The sequence below is a fragment of the Tenebrio molitor genome, chromosome X, assembly GCF_963966145.1.
Source record: "Tenebrio molitor chromosome X, icTenMoli1.1, whole genome shotgun sequence".
In the NCBI taxonomy this organism is placed as follows: Eukaryota; Metazoa; Arthropoda; class Insecta; order Coleoptera; family Tenebrionidae; genus Tenebrio; species Tenebrio molitor.
In genome coordinates, this window is record NC_091055.1 from 8355544 (window position 1) to 8376946 (window position 21403).

Consider the following 21403-nt stretch of genomic DNA (forward strand, 5'->3'; position numbering starts at 1 on the left):
TAATAATGAAATTTATTGGTTCATTTTGTCGGCACATTCTAAGCAACAAATCAAAATGTGCTCAGTACATTACCAATTTTTATTAAAACGGCAAGAAAATGTAATATATCTTTTTTTAAATTGTTTTTATACGTATTTACACCGCCCATTCCTATCAGGGGGTGAATTCGACTTCGGAACTTCTTCGGTTTCCTACAATTTTAACGTCAGCAAACGGGTCGCTCTTGGTTTAAATATTTATCAACCGAGTCGAATTGATACTTGTTATGGTCTCAAAAAACTTTTATACCTCTGATGCAGTTATCTGCAAAGTTACATTTACTCACGGATAAAGTCTGTAAGGACATTTAGCTCACCTGTACTAAATAATGATTTTATCAAATTAATGTCAGATAATTGTTTATATTTATATGTTTGAAAGATACATGCAAAGATTTAATAAATTTTAAAATTTATTAACGAAAAAAGAGTATTTTTTTCACTGTTACGTGAACGTAGACCCCATCTGTGGGACGGAGGGTTAGTGCACAAAAGATAATTTAATGGTGATATTACACATAAAAAACACCACATTAAAATTATTTAACAGATCGTAATTCCTCATGAACCTCACAAATTTTGAAAGATACATTTGGACTATACTAGGTTATTACGTGGGACAAAAATATTCAACATTGATCACTCAAATCCACAATATATTTGTGTGCTTGCATATAACATCAGTACTTACATTGTTTGTAACATTGATGTCATTAATAAAATCAATCTACACTAATATACCAGGTGTCCGAGCGAAAAGTTCGGAGGCGTTTATTTCCAGTGCCTTTAAACTTTTAAAGTTATAAATTTGAAATTTTATGATGCGAGTCAGCGCGTAGGGAATAAAGTAAGTAAGTACTTACCGTAGTTTTCACTTCACTATTCTGTTTCCAGTCCTCCCCACTTCAAAATGTATATATTTATCTTTATATAAGTATATCTTTAAAAACGGACATCTTTTTTTGTACCTTTCTACAAAAAAATTTATACGGTATGTACACTGATTTTTTTTTAAATTGAATTTGAAGATAAAAAAAAAATAAAAATCCTATCCATTATAAAATCAAACTGGATCAATCTAATACCAGAAAATTTTCAAAATGTTCAAAATGAGTTTGAAAATCGGCTGTATTACTGTTTCAGTAATAAACGGTGACCATTTTCAAAATTACACAATCGGAAATTGTGCCAAAAATCTTGTTATTTGTTATTGTTAATCGCATAATTAAACATTTTTGTGCATTATTAAAGCTTTGAGTACCTTAATTTGCTTTCGCTGCTCGAACCAGGTCAACGTGAATTTTTTAATCGATAAATGTATTAAATATTTTAGATTCCTTTGCAACCTATCACTTTTTTAAGGCAGATTTATTAAATAGGTGTCCTCTTTCACAATCCGTCTTTAAAAATGTAGGGTGTTATTTAAAATTTTGCAGTGGAAATGGCTAGGGAAGACTTGGGGCGGTGTAATGACGTCAGAACTATCCTAGATTACGATCATTATAGGCTGACTCACATCCTAAAATTTCATATTTGTAATGTTACAGACACCAGAGATAAATTCATCCGAACTTTAAGCGCGGACAAAGTATAAAGGTGTACGTTCGTATGTTTATATGTTCCGAATAAACTAGAAAAACAGCGGATAGATTTCCAAAACACTGTCAGTGCTGGATAGCTTGGTTCATCGTCTGTAATATAGGCTAGGTACCATGACAATATCACATACGAGGGCTGGGCAGTAAAGTAAAATGTCGAGCAAGTCGGAGAACAATACTCCGTTCAAAACAAGTTTATAAATATATTGTGGGCAGAAGTTAAACTGGTTAAATCTGCTGCTCTAGAAGTAAAAATGCAACAGATCGTTGATTAAATTTTCTTTATTATTAGAAAAAATTATGACTTCTATCAGATCTTACTTTACTTCTATCTACGACACATGCTACAATATGTGCTCAAGCATTCATTACAAGCGATTTGTTGAGAGAACTTTTTTTAACTGGACGGTTTCTTCTTTAGCTTCTTTAGCGGGAAAAGTCCGATTTTATTTAAAACAAATTCTTTTTAAACTCATTTAAAATAGAAAATAGTTTGAAAAGTAATGGAGATATTTCATAAAACTGAATCCAACATCTCACGTTGCAGTGACAACAAGGTGGGTGCTTGAAATATGTTTCATATAAAAATTTCTATTTTCTTTAGTCGAGAAAGTCGATTCTAAAATTTTGAGATTTCGATTCCGGGACGAGCGAAATATCTGGTGCGTAGATAAAACATGGACGTATCAATGATAGTGACAGAATTTTCGTTCGGAATTTGTAAGTGATAGTTAGGTTGCGATTCGAGTTATCTAGGGCCCCGCACGACTGAGGTTGGTGTAATTTTCCAATTTGAAAGTGTCTTTTTTATCAAAGTTATTGTTCTGTTGTATTCTCAACGGTGTTTCAGGAAAGGCCTCGGCTGAGCACGGGCCACACCACGGTCGACTATAACGGAAACAAAGTCCTGGAAGGCAAGTATAATTGCCAGTCGGAGTCACGGGCGGGCTTCGATAAGGATAGGATCCACGTGGAGGTGCAGAACAAGTTGGTCCCCGTCGGGGCAGACTATGTTCACGGATACGAATACGGGGCGCCGAGGGACGGCTCCAACGCTCCGACTGTGGTGGGTGCATCAAATAAATCAGCGACTCCTATAAAATCCACCGTAATCTATAGCCGCCCGGCGCTGCTTCCCTACCTACCATACAGTCCTTACCCCCGGCCCCATTTTGTACTCCAAACCACAATGCGGCCTTCTTTATCTCTTTTGCTGACCGCCATTGGTTTCATTATTCCGCGTTCCCTGCGACTATTCCAACCCTCTCCACTATTCTCCGTTCAAATCGGAGTGTTGATAAAACGCGGATCTTAACTGTCGTCGGAATTGTTCCTCCACTGATCAACACTTGTCGAAGTGTTGGTCTTAATCGATTCGTAATTGAAACTGACGATTTGATCTGGTTTTCGCGGCTGCTGTTATTTATGAACGTTTTTCGCGTTGCTGACGAGTTTGATAGTTTTATCTCCATCACTCAATATGGCTATATATCTATCTCAGTGCATACACGAACCGCTATTGATTTAAACTTTGGTATATATCCCGAGTGATGAATGTGAGCCGTGCTGGGCTATCCATTCGCCCGTTTGAAACATGAGCCAGCCGAGAAAAACAAACGGTCGCCGGACACAACTCATAAGCACGCTCTAGCTTGTGGCAGATTGCGATTTCTCCCTAATCCACCGGGATGTGAATTATCACCAATTTAAACTTTTAGAACCGACAAATGTTTTTCATAGTACAGTTATCCCATGAAATTAAGTCAATCGCGTTTCCATCATCGTTCAACCGGATTTACACCAATACTACACTGCACAAGCCGCACATCATTCACGCTTTTCACAAAAACTCTTCAAAACGACCCAAATATCAACACGTTGCAATCACAAAGAGAACAGAACATTCCCAACACGATAATTTCATAATGAAAATTTACTACTTAATCTGACCGTCTTCTCTTCTTCCTATTAGCCTTATTATTACCCTGCTTGCTGTAGATTTTCACTTAGAACGCTCTAAGAAGTTTTATTTTATTTCTCTTGCAAAATTTTAAACAACTACATCCCATCAGATACATTTTTATCTTTTCTAATTCTATTCGAATGATACCAAATGTTATGGACTTCTATGCTGTCCATTACTTGTACACAGGTGTGCCGCCAAAAACGAAACGATCCTATTATGTGACACTTAACCTCATTTTTTTTTAACGACCGGACTGTTGTTATATGGTTATTTTCAATTAGTTATTTTCAACCAGAAAGTTGGGGTGCACTTCACCGTTAAATTTTTAAATGGCAAGGAGTACCAAAAGACATATCATTTAAGAGCCCCACGCATTTGTTTTACAGTGGTATTTTTATTTTTGAATTCCGAGCAATAGTTTTCGAGAAAAAGCAGCACTAGCAAGAACCTTACTGTACTCCAGGAAGCTAAATCAATTTTTTTATATTTTTTTAGTCCACATTAAAGTATTTTCATTTTTACGAAAACTGATTCCAAATGAAAAAATTGAACCGCCGCCGTAAAGCAAATTGATGGAGCTTTCAACTGGTATGTCTTTTGATATCTTTGCCATTTAAAATTCTGAGAGTGAAGTGCACTTCCACTTTCGGATTGAAGATACGTAAACGAAAATAGCAATATTACGTGTCCCCCTTGCAAATGAATTTCACTTGTCCGATCGTCTTTAGAAAAATTTAGGTTAAGCGGCACATGACATACCTGCAAAGTTTTAGTGATCAAATGGTGTGGTTTATTATCGTGTTAAAAATGGTTGGTATCGATTTTGAAAAGATATTAAGCGCGTGCGGGTACGTAAATTCGATACGGACCGATAATGAATGGAATAAAAATAAATCTGAAGAAGTAAGCTGGTTTTTGACTTATGCATAGTGGCGTATGTCATCGCAAAATCTGACAATAGGATAAAGGCGATGAACTCACCACAAATTTTAGCACAACCCATTCAAACCGAACTGCTAACTTGTAACCACTAACACTTTATCGTTAGACAACGCGTTCAACGGAGACCCCTCAAACTATCCCATTCTACAACTAAATTCTACGTCTACACGCGACTACCTTGTCATCAAACTGTACGTCCGTTGTAATTGCGTCTCAACTAGTCCTAAGTTTCAATAAAACGTTTTTCATGCCGTACATTAAAATGCATTAAGTTAGACCCAAGGCGTAAACATTTCACAAGTAAACAATTAGGTACGTGGACTGTAAGGAACCCCCTCACTTAAAACGGACCGATTAATAATTAAAGAAAGGGACCACTTGTTGTATGTACGATGCTATTATTTACGACACAAGAGATTGATTAATTCATTGTTTGAAAACTCACGTAAAGCACTAACCTAAAATTAAACAAAACTCAGTCGGACCACATAATCGTAACAATCATGCGATCGTAAAACAAGAATCGGGAATCGTCGCTGGCAAATTCTTCTTTTTGTTGTAGTTTAGCCGGTGTGTTAAATTTTCGTAACAAATGTCAGACGAAACAAATTGGTATTTTTTCCGATTTTCCGGTGTCAGGAACAATTCCTTTGACGATTGTTGGGGCGCGAGAGGCGATAATAGTTGCGAATGATGTTTATAAATGTCGTCCTATTTGTGACGGACAGAAATTTCAAATAGACGCCTTTCAAAACTCATTGATAAATTCGTCGTTCGACGACATTTTGGTTGTAAAAATGGGCAATTACACGCGGCGTTGGACCGTTTTCTGGCCATCTAGAGGCGCTTTCGGCCGTTGCGTCCGTTCGAGCCTCTTTTAAAAGGAATAAACCGGTAATTTTTGCAGGATACGAAACATTTACATCTTTATCACCTGAAAAATCTGACAAAATTCGACATAACCGGTGAAATGAACGTGCGAACGAGCTCAACTGGCCGACAGATAGCATTTTCAGCCACCCATTCAAACCGAACAGTTAAGTTGTGGACGGACTATGACGTGTTAGAGCAACAATTCAAACAGCACTCGCGTCTCGAATTGAGTTCTTCTGCTTGGATTGAATACGATCTCGATTTACTCAACAGAACCGTGGTAATAAATGTCATAAAGCACTCATTCATTCAAAACCTATCACGAGATCGAAATATCTTTCATACAGGACGAAGCATTCGACTCTCAGCAAGTACAGATAGACTTGGCCTACCCACGTAGAAAGTTCACAGCAAAGGGTTCATACAACATAAGTGACTCGTCAATGTCTACCGACGTCTCCCTTACATGGGATAAGGACAAGAAAACAGTACAAGCAGGACTTGATTGGAAACGTGCTGCTCTGCATCGCGAGGAAATTCAACTGCAAATCAAACATCCTTCACTTCAGAAGGTAGATTAAATCATTCTATACTAAGACTGTGGATTCGGCGAAATACCATATCGGTTGACCTTTCGTCGATAAACCTGATATTAGAAAAAGTTCGATCAAAAATGTAAATCCAAAACTGTTTCAAAACTGTCCGGTTTAAAATCCCAATGTTTTCAAAAACCAGTAAGATCGCGACATTTTTAATTTGTAAAAGTGGAAATTTTAATAGCCACGGCTTTGAACATATTAAAAAACTAAAACAAAAATAATTCATAACATTGAAATCGTCTTAGTTTCTATTTCTGCAAACTACACAAATTATTAAAGGATAAAATTTCGTTATTAAACGGTCAATCTGTACATTTACTTTATTCAATAACTACTCGTAAAGTCGGTTACTACTATAGGGTTGCTACAAATGTTTGTAACATCGTCGTGTGCTGTAGAAGTTTACCACCGATAGTAGATAGTGTACCCATACTATTTAAAAATGTGATTAATTGGTTGCCTAAAAACAAGGGGCTTCCAGATAACTTAATTTAAAATATAAAAATAATAACTAATATCTTGCATGAGGTAATTTAAAAAAAAAGGACACCTGAAGAAGTCGAAGTGTTTCTTAAAATTAAATTAAAAATCAGTGCTGCGCTTTGCTATTTTAAATCGGAAGGTTTAAACATTTTTGTGATGGTGCTTTTAAAATGTAATAATTTTGAAACAAAAGATTAATCGTAACGGTTTAAGACTGTTTTCTGGATTTGAGGCTTGGAAAAGATTGGTTTTTGGCTATTCGTTGTCGTTAACTGAAAAACTTGTTCGACACACTCACCGAAGTTGACCCACTTTTCAGGACGTCACCTTCTTAGGAGAGTACGAATACGACGACAAAAAACTAGTGGATACTCAATTAACTGTTGATTATTCGCCCAATTTGGAACAAAGGCTCATAGTTGGGGCCCGGGTTGACGATAATTCTCATCCTTCCGCGTACAACTATTCTTACAGACTATGGGCAGTGCATAATGCCACCAGCCTTAATTTAAATACACATGGAGGTTTTTACTGGAATCCCTACGGGTACAGTACTGGTCATTATACCGACTACAAGCGATCCTATCTGCCTTTACAAACAGCAGAAGCATTGGCTCGTGTAGATCTAGCTCGTAACGAAATGGAACTAAAGGTTTGTAAAAATATTTTCATCATAGTCTCCGAAAATAGCAAACACGCCAATTACACACATGTTCATTCAATCACTGAAAAATTTGTGACTTTCTATTAGCGCCATCGCAATAAACATCATCATTTTTGTTGCTTTTTGCAGAACATGCACAATTTTCATTTTGTATTTTCGATATTAAAATTTCACTTTGACGTGGCAACAACATTGATCTCAAAATATTGCGATGCGAACGACAAGCAATCGCGTCTAAATAATTCTAAAGCGAGTCCCATTTTTTTTTTTATTTACATCTGGTAGTTGATTTTCGCAAGTTTAAAAGCCAGTTTAGTTCTTTAACGGAGTGGTGATATTTCACAATTTTAGAAAAAAGCAGGCCACGAGTTATCATATTTGTGGGCAAGGTACGGGGGAAGGTTCCCTACTTACACGGCAAACATATCAGCAGTCCACGAGATGAACAATGCCTCAGGAGAGTTTTACCTCAATTTCAAAGAAAAGTTGGTTCAACTTGACTTTAACATGACTACAGGTATGAATAATTCTCAAAAATAGTAAAGTTTGTAAAAGAGACTCCCTCCGGCGCTATGTCACCTGGAATAATTTTATTTCGTCGGTTCCAGATGGCAGCCAGAGTCTTCATGTCTACGGTGTGATTCCCGACGCCAGAAGCGCCATGTTTGATATCTGGCGTGATTACGAGGACATTAGGGTCTCGGACGTTGCGTATTATCTCCGGTTGAATCATTCCAGACTTATCGTGTCTAGTTTACTGTGGAGACCGGACCTAAAACACGACATCCAGGTAATACGCGTGTACGCTGGCACGTGTAATTGTTTATTTTGTGATTATTGCAGGCTGGAATACGATCCACTGTTAAGCAATTATACGACGATGTGTTGGAGGGAATTACCAACACAAAACAGTACATGAGATCCGAAACCAGCGACGCGGTTCGAGGCATCTGGGACGATGCTAAGCCCTTAGTCGAGAAATTTTTGGTCGATCTTAAGGGACTCAGAGTCATAGAAAATGACGTCGAAGAGTTCAAGGTCTTTCTCAACAAATCCTATCACGCCAACGAGTTCTACATCAAGGATGTGGTCAACATAACTATGATGATGTTCGACGAGCTCGCTTTAAAATCGCACTTTGAGTCTTTGCCAGCCATAGTTTCCGAAATATGGGAAATCATGGGAGAGTCTGGGACCAAAATCAAGAAGAGCATCTTATGGGTTATCGAAAAGGTAAGTCTCTCTGTATACATTCACTTTATTCCTGGAATTGTCACTCTAAAATGGTGAACAGGATTTAATCGTCTCATTTTGCTTTGCAGTTCATATTGTTGTGATTATTATCGTGACTGTTAGTATCTATTAATAGAGTTATTTTATTGGTAATCATAATTTGAAAAATTACCATAGGTAATCGCGGAAATTAAACAGGTCTAAACCAGTGATTACTAAACTGCGCGCTACGATCCCCCAGGCTTCGCAAATAATATTGAAACAGAATGATTGTAAACGATGAGGGAATAAATATAGAGAAAAACCCGTTACGTCTGAGATATATAATACTTGTTTTAATCTTAGCAACAGTGAAAGAGGCTGCCTAGAAACCCTCCACTTTACCACCTCTCATTTTTCTCAGGCAGGGTAGGCGTCTACAATGAAATCTTATTTTACTTGACTTCCTTAATAATATTGGAAAAGTTTGAGGTGTACCTTTTAATTTGGCTTTGTTTGCACTATTCTCCACTATGGTAGGATCTTTCATCTCAATGGTCAATCCTAAAATCAAAATTGTACATTTAAAAAACAAAGACTGATGACTTTTAACTTTTTACTATATTTATGGAGAGGTCGTGAAAAAGTTTGACAACTGCTGGTAGCTTCGAAAAGCTGGATTATGGTGTTATCATATTGTTCCAAACTTTTTTAATATGGTGCAATGTGACACTGCAAATGCTTCAGAAAGGTCAAAATTGTAATATATAATATTCAAATGAGGTTATTACGGTGGGGCTGATTGCTGATTGTCAGCTTTTACGGGGGCAGTTTTCTTTTGAATTGTTTCAACCGGTTTTAAACAACAAAAATCGTGTCTGTTCGTTAGACCATTGCCATTACTGAACGATAAATAGCTACATAAAAACACTTTCGAACAAGCGAACGCGTTCGCCGTCTCCCCAACATTATTTCATTTCCCTTTCGTTACTGCACATTGTACTAAACAAATAAATGCATTTCCCCTCCTGAAATGATCCATATTTATCACTTCTAACGCCACAGTAGAGTGAACATTTTCATTTTAAACATGATTTCCTACTCTGAATTCTTGCACCCACGCGCTATCAACTATCGTTCGTGCGAAAGGAAAAACTATTATAATAACACAATCGCGTGATTTGGTGAACAGCTGATTCAAATTCCCCCGTGTGAAAGTAGCCTAAAAAATGGCTTCAAAATAAATCCCTCAGAATATTAGTTTCCTCTTTCGGCATCATAAAATGCTGCGCCTTAATTTGATGTTTCACACGGGGAACGCTGCAGTTCAGGTATTACCGAATTCTGTCAAGACCGAATTTAATGACGGCACTGCTACATTAACAATGAAACTCGGAAAGTTGCTGCGCTAAGACAGTTTCTAAACATTTCGTGTGTTGTCTAATGTCTATCGAGAAAAAAAAACTTTAATGCGGTAATAAATGTTTCACCTGTTTAAGTTCTAACGTGATCTACAATTATTTTATTGACGAAGTTAATGTCGGTCGGCTAGTTGTTGGAAATAATCGGCATCGAATTTAACGAGTGATCGACAGGACTTTACGACCCGCATTAACTTTGTAAATGAGACAAATCGACTATCCACTTAACGTTTTTCTCCCGACATCACAGATCAAGACATATTACAAGAATACAGCGGATTTCGTCCGGGGCCTGTTGGATGGAGACCCGATAGATCACCTTTCGGGTGCCTTTAAAAATATTATAGAGCAATACGACGCTTTCATCAAAGATTTACACGTTTCCTTCATTCGATATATAGAGCGATTATGGTCTCAGACGTACGCTTTGATCGTGAACAACTGGCACAAGACACTGGCGGCAATAGAGCCGACCTTCTTAAAACTGATTCATTATCTAGAGACGATTGCGTGGAACACTGGCCGAGAATTTCTCGACTTCCTCTACATTCGCAAGAACGAGCTGATCGAATCACCCTATTTTGTAAAATTCTCTAATTTCACCCACGACCTGGACCGATTTTACAAAGACATTACTGGAAACAATACGATCGCTAGCATCACGAAATATACGAAGATAGTTTGGAACTTTTTGAAAGAGAAGTATTTCAATATGGTGCCTTTTGGGAAAGAGTTGCAAGATGTGGTGCTCGAAATTGTATCCGAATTAAACGAGTTGCGGAAACTACCGTCGATCGAGTATCTGACGGTCAAATATGAAGAGTTATACGGTAATGCGAAATGGTTGTACGATTATTTCGACATGGATGCAAGGCTGCATCGATTTATGAGTCTTTTACGTAAAAAAATAACGGACATGTCGCAGACTGCTCTGCAAGCTGAAAACAGGCGAGTAAAGGGACAATTTTACTTTATAAAGCAAGTGCTTACAATGTTCATGTAATATTCAGGTACCGCGTGGCGAAAACGAAATTTATTTTCGAACCATCCGAGGGAATCATGTTGCTCGAACAAAAATTGCCCATGTCGTGGCATGCTTTCAACGAAACTCCTAAATTTCAAGTAAGATTCGATCTATACCGCACGTTTTGTTTTGATGAACTTTTCTCTCCAGGAAATCCCCGAACTGCAAACTATTTATAACGTACAGAATTATCTGTGGAGTAGCCGTATCGCTTTCTGGGACTATTACTACGATTACAAGCCCTACACCGAACTTTCAGGTTGGCTACCGCCCTTTAAAGGTCAGTCATCACCAAATTGGGTAAACGTGTCCGATACAAAATTTTATTGTAGCGCAAGCGTTACTGGTCGGATCAAGATATTATGTGACATTCGACAGAAGATATTACGATTTCCGCGGAAGCTGCTCATATCTTTTAGCGACAGATTACGTCGATCGCAATTTCTCCGTTGTTGTATCGTACGATAACGCCGCCAAAATACACGAACTCTTACTTCTGATCCACAACACAGCCGTCCACGTTGACGTCTTCACAGATGTAGGTGAAGCGCGATCTCGATTCACCCCGACTAACCCCTTTGGTTTCAGACTGTCAAAATTGGCAACGATGGAATAAGTTTGCCGACACAAATCGGCGACACATTCCTCTACCTCGAAAATGACGTCTTCACGGCAATAAGCACATCCGGTTTTGTTCTTGAATGCAATATGAAATTTGATCTCTGCGTGTTCGAAGTTTCCGGTAAGTTGAGCTCACGGTGGCGAGTTCTCACAAGAGGCAAGGGAAACCGAACCTTCTCGAGAAAGTCAAGTGACCACATTAAATTTTTTATATTCAATAAGTTTCAAACAATCTTTTTCTTATTAAAATAATTTTTCAAAATCAATAAGACGCCACTGGTGCTTCTGAATACCGACGAATCACGACCCAGAAGAAATAAAAAAATCTAAGGTACATACTTTAGGGTCAAATTCTTTATAACATTTACAGACAACACAGTGATAAGATTTACACTTAAGCTGTGTTGGTAAGTTGTTTCACAAGACAAAAATGTGAACCGATGTAGAAATTTGGCGTTTCTTCTGTACAACAAAATCTATAAAAGATGGTTGATAAAATTCACTTATCTTTGACAAAATATATCAAATGCGGGTTTTCGATTTTATAAAGCTTAAAAAATAACGACGGTACGGGTCCGTTACTTTTAAATTTTTCCCGGCGCATCCACCATTATTCCAATGTAAATGTGTTGATTTTTCAAAATGAATATGAGAGATACAGACTTGTGGGGTCTGGTATTTATTTTACCACTCAAATTATATCATATCGATTGTAACAATAATAAAAATTGAATATTCTTGGTTTCTTCAAAACTGATAAAAATTGAAGATTTTCTTTCCCACTTTTTTATTTTAGCATCATATATGTTTCATTTTTGTTTTTAATGTTGAATGTTTAGAACTTGTTTTTGGTTGTATTTGCTGCAGTTATTATAACTCAGATCAGACGTTTTGATTTTTGAACACTCTGTCTATTTTTTTGAGCGAGACATGATTTTATGTTCTTGGACGACGGTTCGTATTGAGTCACAATTTATATTACTCACGTAACAGAAGTTAAGTAATATTTAACGTGATAAAGATATCAGCTTTTCTAAATAAAATAATACAACTGTGGCTCGATTTAACAAGTGTTAACAAAATTGACGAATATTTGTTTGCTAGGTTGGTACTTTGGTAAGACTGCAGGACTGTGGGGCACAATCAACAATGAACCTTTTGATGATTTGTTGACTTCGGAAAAAACAAGAGCTAAACCAAAAGATTTGGAGGTATTTACAAATAGCTGGGCTCTTAAAAACTGTAGCAGTCCCAATGTAAAAAATCTGAATAACCGGGGTCGACCCAAGTCTGTCGGTATCGAGGGTTTGTGTGAAGAGTTTTTCATTAGCAAATTATCATCGCTGACTACATGTTTCCCTCGGATCTCTAAAGATCCGTTTTTGGAGATGTGTCTCAATAGCAGCACCGAGAAAGAAGCGTGTTCCTCAGCTTTGGCCTATATCAATTTGTGTTCTTATTCCAACACGCCTCTGCGAATACCCGACGTTTGCGTTAAATGCAATTCTCCAAATGGAACCCAATTAGATGAAGGCGAATTTATCCGAATGAATGGTTCTGATTTACCTCAAAGCGCCGATGTTGTCTTCATAATAGAGGCAAAGGAGTGTAACAAGAATCTGAAAGCGAGGAAAAATTTCGATTTGCTCATCGAACACCTACATAAAGAATTAACTGATTATCATCTGTCAGATAACAGATATGCCGTCGTGACATTTGGGGGCGATGGAGTATTCGACGAACCCCGCAGTCTGATAGTGAACAGTAAAATTTTCGGAGACGCTCAACAAATAATAACCTATTTTGATTCAGTTCCGACCGGTGAGTAAAATTTTATAACAGTCAGTGAATAGATTTAAATTTAACTCCGGAAAACGGAGAGAATAGATTCGATATTATTCGGCGACTTTAAATGATGCGTCGTTTGGTTTTAGGTAACGGAAATTCGGATATTTTCGGTGCTATAACATTCGCAATGGAATTGTTGTTTAGGCCAGGAGTATCAAAGAATTTCATTTTGATGCCATGTTCGGAATGCAAGGACTACAATATGAAGGTAAGAACAACAAGAGTTCGAATCGATGGTAAGAGCCAATTTGGGGTTGGGACAGTGACTCCTGCATGTGGCAGCGAGTGCATCGGACCAATTTTTAAAATTGTGAATAGGTCGCGAACGTGTCGCGTGCAGAACGATCAGGTCAAGTCGATGCAACCCTAGTTTGGTGGAGGAGTCCACTAAATCTGCCTCGACCACACTGGCCTTAATCCAAATCGCCGGCTCGAGACAAGACAGTGGGGTATAGCACTGAGTTATTTTGTAATTGCTTTTCAGCTCGACTATGCCAGCCTACACCAGTTGCTGTTAGAGAGCGACGTCACCCTTCACATATTAATGAACGAAGAATTTTCGCTACCGAAGATGCAGGATAACAAAATTCCTTTCGGTAAGTATTTTTCTACGCTTATCTTAAACGACTTCGTGTTCGGGGAAGTTAATTTCGATTGCCGAAGCTTTGAATTTAAATAGCCGACAAATCGTAATTCCGAGTTTCCAAAATATACACCCCTGTGCATAACTCAAAGACCACCATATTTCTTTCGAAGCTTTTAATCTTTCTCCACTTATTATTGACATTCCGAACATTCTGTTAATTACCTATCTGGCAAAAATTAAACGTGTGCTAGCGCAGCTGCACTAAATATAGGTACCTCACGTTTTCAAATATATTACATATTATTGCTTTATGTACAAGGGTCTGTCAAGGTGTACGTAGCGATCGAACTGGCATCTGCATGCGTTGCAAATATTTACGGTTTCAGAACGTCGATTTATTTGTTCAGATATACGAAGCGAATGTGACAATAATGTTAAATTGCGTCAATTTAAACACATTTAACGTTCCTCTTCTTTTTGCGATGTTTGTACTCCTACTCAAATCAAATTACGAGCGAGTGATCTGCAATCAGGTTGTAGTAAATCTTAGACGACACATGTTCAATGTCACACCTTCCGAAACGTGACAACGAGTCGTTCTATTATGTACATCTGTTATGCGATTAATATTCATTTTAAACGGTATTGTCAAAATAATCTTGGTTCCAATGTAAACGTATGCTAGAATTTCAACGGTCTGATGAAAAGGAACGTAACCGATGTCATTAGTTGTTTCAATATAGGTAGTGAATAAGAGCATTAGAGTACGATTACACAGCTTTACAAAGTTTTACTGGATATTTGTATCTCGACTTATCCGCTACAATACAACGCGAAACGCTTGTTGTTTCTTTTCTTGCCGAGATTCAGGTAGAAACAGAAATCTCTTATAATATTTATGGGCATAAAACAAACAACTAACCAGTCAGCCTCTTATTTCTAAATTTCCATCGATATTTTCGTAAATTCGTGCGGGGAGTTCACTACAAAATTCAACTTACCCTCTATTTAAACTTTATTCGGTCATAATTCATTCAGAAAAAGTTACCGACGTGCTAATTTCAATGTTAAAATGCTTGAGGGTTCTGGTACAGAGCGCCAGTCCTACCAACTTAAAACAACCGCTTTACCTTAGGTCTTATAAAAATCATACCGTACTGTTTATGTTACGAGGCTTTCTATTATTCATAGACGAAAAGCACAACGGTGAAGTTTATAAAAAGCGTTTCCATCTCTTTTTAATCTTTGACTTTAACACAATTCCGTGAGTCGGGTTTACACCTGCGCTTGCTTTCCCCGACATTAAGATGTTAATAATTCGATCAAATGGGGAGGAAAATTTCACGCAATTATGCTCTACGCATTCGAAATCCAGATCGATCTTTTCACTTTGAAGTAATTCTGCTCGTGCACTTCATAACATTTTTATCTTACTCTTCAGCCTAATTTATCATTCTTTTAACATAATCAACAGCACAAAAAATATATTCAACGTGTACGTACGTATATTAGAAGTGAACGATTGAAATATCAATATCCGCACGAGGACAGATATTTTCGATTTGTCGATGGATGAAATGCATAAAATATCTGTGTGGAATTATTTAATGATAACGTAGCCGATTGTGGGTAATTAGAAAAATTGATGATTATAATATTTCATTTATAGTTATTGATTATACATTTAAAATTCAATACACACAATTCACGTCGGTCCTAAGATAAAAGCTTCAAAATATTGAAATCTCACAAACTGCAAACTTAACTTCTTCTGGGATCAAATAGGTTTTGGACAAAAAATGTCACCTATTATTTTGTTAGAATTTTGTACTTAATGCATTACACCATTAATCGAAACAAAAAAACTCAAAATTAAATCGAGAATTAAGTGAAGAACGTAACAGATTGATTCTCAAAGAGACAAAATAAAGATAATACACTTAATTTATAATAATAAAAAATGGGTGTATGAAGAAACTCAAAATTGAACTCAACACGATTAATTCAAACTAGGTGAATCTTCTTAAAAAAAGATAATCATCCCCATAACATGAGTTACATTGCCTTATGAACGTTAATAATTCAAGTGGGCAAACTGCAGATTTGATTACACGGAGCCAATGGGGTCACTAACAGCATTAATTTGATATCCCGGAGACACAAAACGCCGATTCTGTTACAGGTGTATTTGGCCTATTGGTACTATTTTATGGTTCTTGATTTGTTTTTTATAAACAATAACAGCTGTGCCAAAGAACCAGTGTACCATCCTTTAAAGAGCAAAAAAATCTTTAATTTAACAAAATAATTATACTTTTGGATAGGTATCCAGTATATATTGGGGGGTATTTGAAAGTTTAGTAAAAAATGGAAATTGTATGTTTTTCACTCTTAAAAATCAAAAATGAATCGAAATTACTTTTAATTGGCCTTAAATAAATTCATAGTAGGTATCTACAATGTGAATTTTTTTCAGAATTTTTCGCCATTTAATTTGTTTTCAATCAACTGTTACTAACCCGACGCGAACCTGCGAATCTATAAGTCACGTGAAATTGGATTATTACGCTGCGCGTTTTTTAACGTCTCCAAACTATTAATACCTACAATACGGCAGTCCGTGACTTTTTTTGGAAAGTTTGTGCTCCGTAAAAGAAGTTCTTTATAAATTTGTTCTACCTATCGTGGTTTTGGATATGGAAGCGAAATAGGGTCCAGAAGCGTAATTTTTAAACTTTAACGATTTTCATAAATTGTTACTTGCTCCAAGTGTAGGTATAATTGGATCTAATGAACCGATTTGTACTAGTCACATATATTTCTTGTACTCTTGGAATTAATGCAAGCAAGGTTCTAGAATGCACACCCAGCTGATCGTAATAAGACTCGCAAAATAAAATTCGCGTCAAGAATTATTTAGGTGTGTTGGATTCAATTGACTCTCACACCCGGACGGTTTTCTACAGTGAGCGTCAAACTTTGGAATAATGGAAATATTGTCTTTTCCGTTGAGTTTTTCGAAAACAACTCGGAGAGGTTAATTTTATTTTTTTAAACACAAACACTTGTCAATAATTTTCATTATTCTACCATTTTCCATTTCCGTGCGCAATATTTCAATATCAGAAAAATAATTTGGATATCAACAAACTAAAACAATAAATAAAAAAACCTCAAGAATGCACATTTTTCAAACAAGAAAATTTCGTAAATCAGTGTATAATTTACGATTCTAAGGAACATTTACTGAGTGTCCTGCACACGGTATTCCGATTTCACACTCTTTGATCTTTTATGGGGTTACATCAAAAGCAATATTTACCCCAATCGGCCAACTACAATTGGGCTACTGAAAGAAAAAAATCTGGATGAAATTCACTCGGAAACTCTCCAAAATGTTTGGTTTAATTACTAATTTTACATATCCAGGAGTGCTGTCGCAGTCTTTTTAAAGGAAAAAGAATCCTAAACATTTTCTCTGTCTAGCTTCGTTTTGGCAGAGTTTCAAGTTAGCGACCAAAACACACGATTTTTTTTAGTTTTTAATAATAATTCAAATTTCAAAGACATCCCAAAGTTGGATTTCACAAAATTGACCTACGCATATCTATAATGTAAGGCCACAACCATATCGTAGAGAGCTACCTAATTTCCTAATATGCTTTGAAAAATCTACTGGTTTGCTCTACAGGTCTGCATTCTAATATGCATCTTATAAACCCAAGGTAGAGAATTAATCTAGCTGCTAGGGGCGGGACCGTCGACACGTGGTAGACACGATGACAAAAGAGTGGGAACAGGATTTAATGTACAGGGTGATTCTGAAATAAGTTTAGAAAAAATACGGTAATTGGTGATCATGAGAAGAAGTCACAGACAAAATTTTTTTCTCATAGAAGTTCGAGATACAAATGATTGAAAATTGGTCAAAATTGCTAGTACGCTGCTGAGTTAAAGGTGATTAATTGATTATCCTGGTGGTTTAGGAACAATAATAATCAAAGGTAAAAGGTGCCCGTCAGTCATAAACGTGACATTAATCCTTTCGATCGTTTCCATAGAAACATTTACAAAGCAGTGTGTTTGCACTTACCACTTTATTGTGGAGTTGACAATGGTTGCTAATGAAGTGAACAAATTCGGACAAATTTTCTCCATTCATAGGCGTCGAAAATACAAGGATTTGGGTAATTTCCATCCTTTTGATTTCACCCCCAAAAGTCAATTACGCAGAATTATTTCAGAATCACCCTGTATAGATTAAACAATGTTTCAAGGGATACATACTAGTTTAAAACAGTCATACAATATTTTCTCAAAATATTAAGGCGTGCTTGCTGTGTTCGCTCGAGTATGGAAACCTTTGTACACAGTGAACAAACAGCATCTCAAGTATCTATAGAAGAAAATACAGTCCTTTTTATCTCAGCAGAATATGTCACTCCGGAGGGTATAGATCAGTTGATTTCAAAGCATTGCAGTCATTTCCGGGATTACGGTGGACAAACGAACAAAATTTACTTCTTTTTAATACTAAAATTAGATAAAATGAAATTGATAAAGCATTTATAAAAGGTCTTTTTGTCAAAAAATTGTAACTAATTTGTTGCGAATTCTTTATTACAAAACTAAATCATTGAAAATTATTGCAGACGATATTTTCTTTTCCGAACTTTTTTAATTTCAAAGTTTTAAAGTGATTTTATATACACAGGGGGAACATCAGATATTTAAGAGCGAGGGAGACATTATAATAAACTAAATTTAATCTCCTATTTTTTATATATGCACTACATCAATAACCGAATTCGAGTAATAACAGAAAAAAATAATTTCCACGAGAAACGCGCAAACAAATTGATCAAAACCTTGAAACAATTTCTGAACGGGTACTGAACATGACCAATACTAGTTTTGGATTAGTACAAAAAACCATAAATGGTTTTGTTGACATTCAAAAATCGTCAAAGTGGCTTAATCGTGGTAAAAAACCCTCATTCTCGATGTTGATAAACAAAACATTAAGGTAGACTGTAAATCAAACACGAAACAAAAAATAAAATTCTCGTCGATTGGAAATAATAACAATAAATACAAATATACAAATATACGGATATATCTGCAGATTAAAAACATATTATGAAATCAAATTAAATTATTATTCCCGACACTGTGTATAATATAAAATATTAAGTATACGAAACAAAACTAAACATTTTAACCTCACTTTAACCAGTTAACAGGTGAGCCACTGTTGCAGTGCAGCAGTGCTGCCTACTATAAATTTTGCTCATTTAGAAGTGAACTAAACTAAACTTTCGATGTATCGAAAATGCTCAATACCCACTGTAAATGATTATTTCTGGTTTTGATCATTTTATTTGCGCGTTTTTAGTAGAGATTTTTTTTCGAATATTACCCAAATAATACTATCGGTGCTAACGGATATACCGTGAAACCTCATTCATCCGCACTAATTAGGTATGTACTACTCAAACCGGTGCAGAAAAAGAAAAACGCGGATAATTAAATTTCAATTTTCACCTTTATTTAAGCAAATATTATGATATCAAATGCGTCTTATGAACATTCGTGAGCCAGTTGCGAGTTCAGTTTCTTCAATCGATTCAGTTTTTTTAAAATGTTAATGGGTTTTCTTCCGCACTGTTGCTTGGTTCGGTAGAATTTTGTGGCAATACTGAACTGAAAATTATGTACATATATGAACTAAGAAGGGTCAGCGATTATTGAGATATTGTTTCACGAGTCCTTCCCGGAAGGCACGGATTAGTGAAATTGCACGGACTACGGTCAACTGACCGGATAGCTGACACACGAATAATCCACATTTTACTGTAATTAGTAATCATTTGGTTTTCAAAACAAAATTCAACAACTAGTACAAAATTCAGATCTAATCACAAAGAAGTCGAGACAATAATACTTACTTCTATTAACGTACATATATAAATATACATACATACATAACACGTGACCCAGAACTCGCGAATCAGATTTAGAGTGTGTTGGTGATAAATGAAAGCAATAGCGTTAAAAAATGGTCAAGGTGTAGTAGATTTTTTGTAATTATTAATTAAAGTTGACCAATCAGAAGTTCGCTGTTAATTTGAATTTCAGGTAAATTCAACGAACGGTTTAAATTGCTTAGCAACATAATTCTAGCAGTAATTTTTACTATTAATGCGATTCATACGTATTACACGTTACTTAGTAGGTAACTGAGGGAAAGAACTCAGTTTTCTCGTAACGATGAAAACTGCTCGCACACTATTAGTCAATTTGAAAAATTCATAACTAAGAAGTTATTGCACCCTGAATATTTTTGTGAACGTTTTTGACCTCCATTACGACTAGGGAGTATGTGCTTTAAATATGATCCGCCAGTTCTGAAACACTCTGTATATGGTTTTATTGAATATGTCAATAAGTTTATTAATACGGGCAAAGACATGAAAACCCTCATCACATAGCTATAGCTAATGTAGCTGCGCTAAACCGATTCTACGTGGTGACGTTTAGAAATTCTCTCCGGATTGAAAATTTAGGTTAATCGAAAATGCAGTGTGTGTTTCAGAAACTAGTATGTACTATAGCGAAAGAGAGCATTAAAAATGTGTGCCAGCCTGGATGCGCTCTCTCCGGTTATAAAACGTTTGCGGAAGAGTAGAGATTTAATCTGACCGTATGTGGCTCTGATTTTGGAGATAACGTAAACAAATAGCAATCTCCAGTAATACACACTTTTCGTGCACGTGATCTTCCGTTCACGTTGCAAAATGTGGCCCCGAGGTGCCCTTGCAACGGCCCGGCGGCGTCCAATTTCTATATCTTGCAGATTCATTATATTTCACGATATGGCTCATATATGCGTGCTCTAAGACTAAGAGACTCGGCGGAGGGTTGCGGTGAAGCCGTTAATCTATTGTTGTGTGCCGTGTAGTCTGTGTGCAAATGGAAAATAATAGAATCTGCGACGTTATTAATACATTTGCATACGAAATAATTCGGTTTGGTGCACGTTGTGTCCGTTTAAGTGTCCACACCTACGGTTAAATGGACAGACTTTCGAGCTTAGCCCAAAAAATTCATTTCATTCCCGTACCTGTAACTGGAACCACATTTGCCCAGTTTTTAACGGTCCAGTTGCATTATGCATGCAGACTCAGTCGGTAAATCTCGGAAACGAGCGTGGAAGAATTGCGGCTTGCACTCCTCGCTCCTGCCAGGATTATACAGGGGATTAGGATTTTTCCGCATATAATTGATAACAACTTGACTAATTAATTAGTATCAGAATTCCGACCGAAGTTTGCTTGTTGTAGCTTCTGAACGGAATAGGTAAGCGTCGACTATCTGATAGAGCAACATAAACTCGATAACTAGGAGTCTCCAACGTACACTATAATTTTGGACGGCTATACGTAATGTATGCCGTACACCGATGCATCCGACCGTCATTCGCCCGTTATTACAAATGTTGACTTTAACCACCATAGTTAATATATT

General features: G+C 36.6%; 1 protein-coding gene across 1 annotated transcript in view; it reads left to right on the top strand.

Annotated features, from left to right (window-relative positions):
• The window catches only part of Apoltp (Apolipoprotein lipid transfer particle), a 55294-nt gene that overhangs the window by 29847 nt on the left and 4044 nt on the right, over positions 1–21403 (top strand). Inside the window, exons 34-48 of the mRNA XM_069061617.1 lie at positions 2488–2703; positions 5453–5698; positions 5766–5990; positions 6820–7152; positions 7516–7681; positions 7773–7954; positions 8008–8397; positions 10048–10745; positions 10808–10919; positions 10972–11101; positions 11154–11359; positions 11410–11563; positions 12547–13263; positions 13377–13498; positions 13775–13886. Coding sequence (XP_068917718.1) covers positions 2488–2703; positions 5453–5698; positions 5766–5990; positions 6820–7152; positions 7516–7681; positions 7773–7954; positions 8008–8397; positions 10048–10745; positions 10808–10919; positions 10972–11101; positions 11154–11359; positions 11410–11563; positions 12547–13263; positions 13377–13498; positions 13775–13886 — 4009 coding nt within the window. The remainder of the gene's footprint in view (positions 1–2487; positions 2704–5452; positions 5699–5765; positions 5991–6819; positions 7153–7515; positions 7682–7772; positions 7955–8007; positions 8398–10047; positions 10746–10807; positions 10920–10971; positions 11102–11153; positions 11360–11409; positions 11564–12546; positions 13264–13376; positions 13499–13774; positions 13887–21403) is intronic.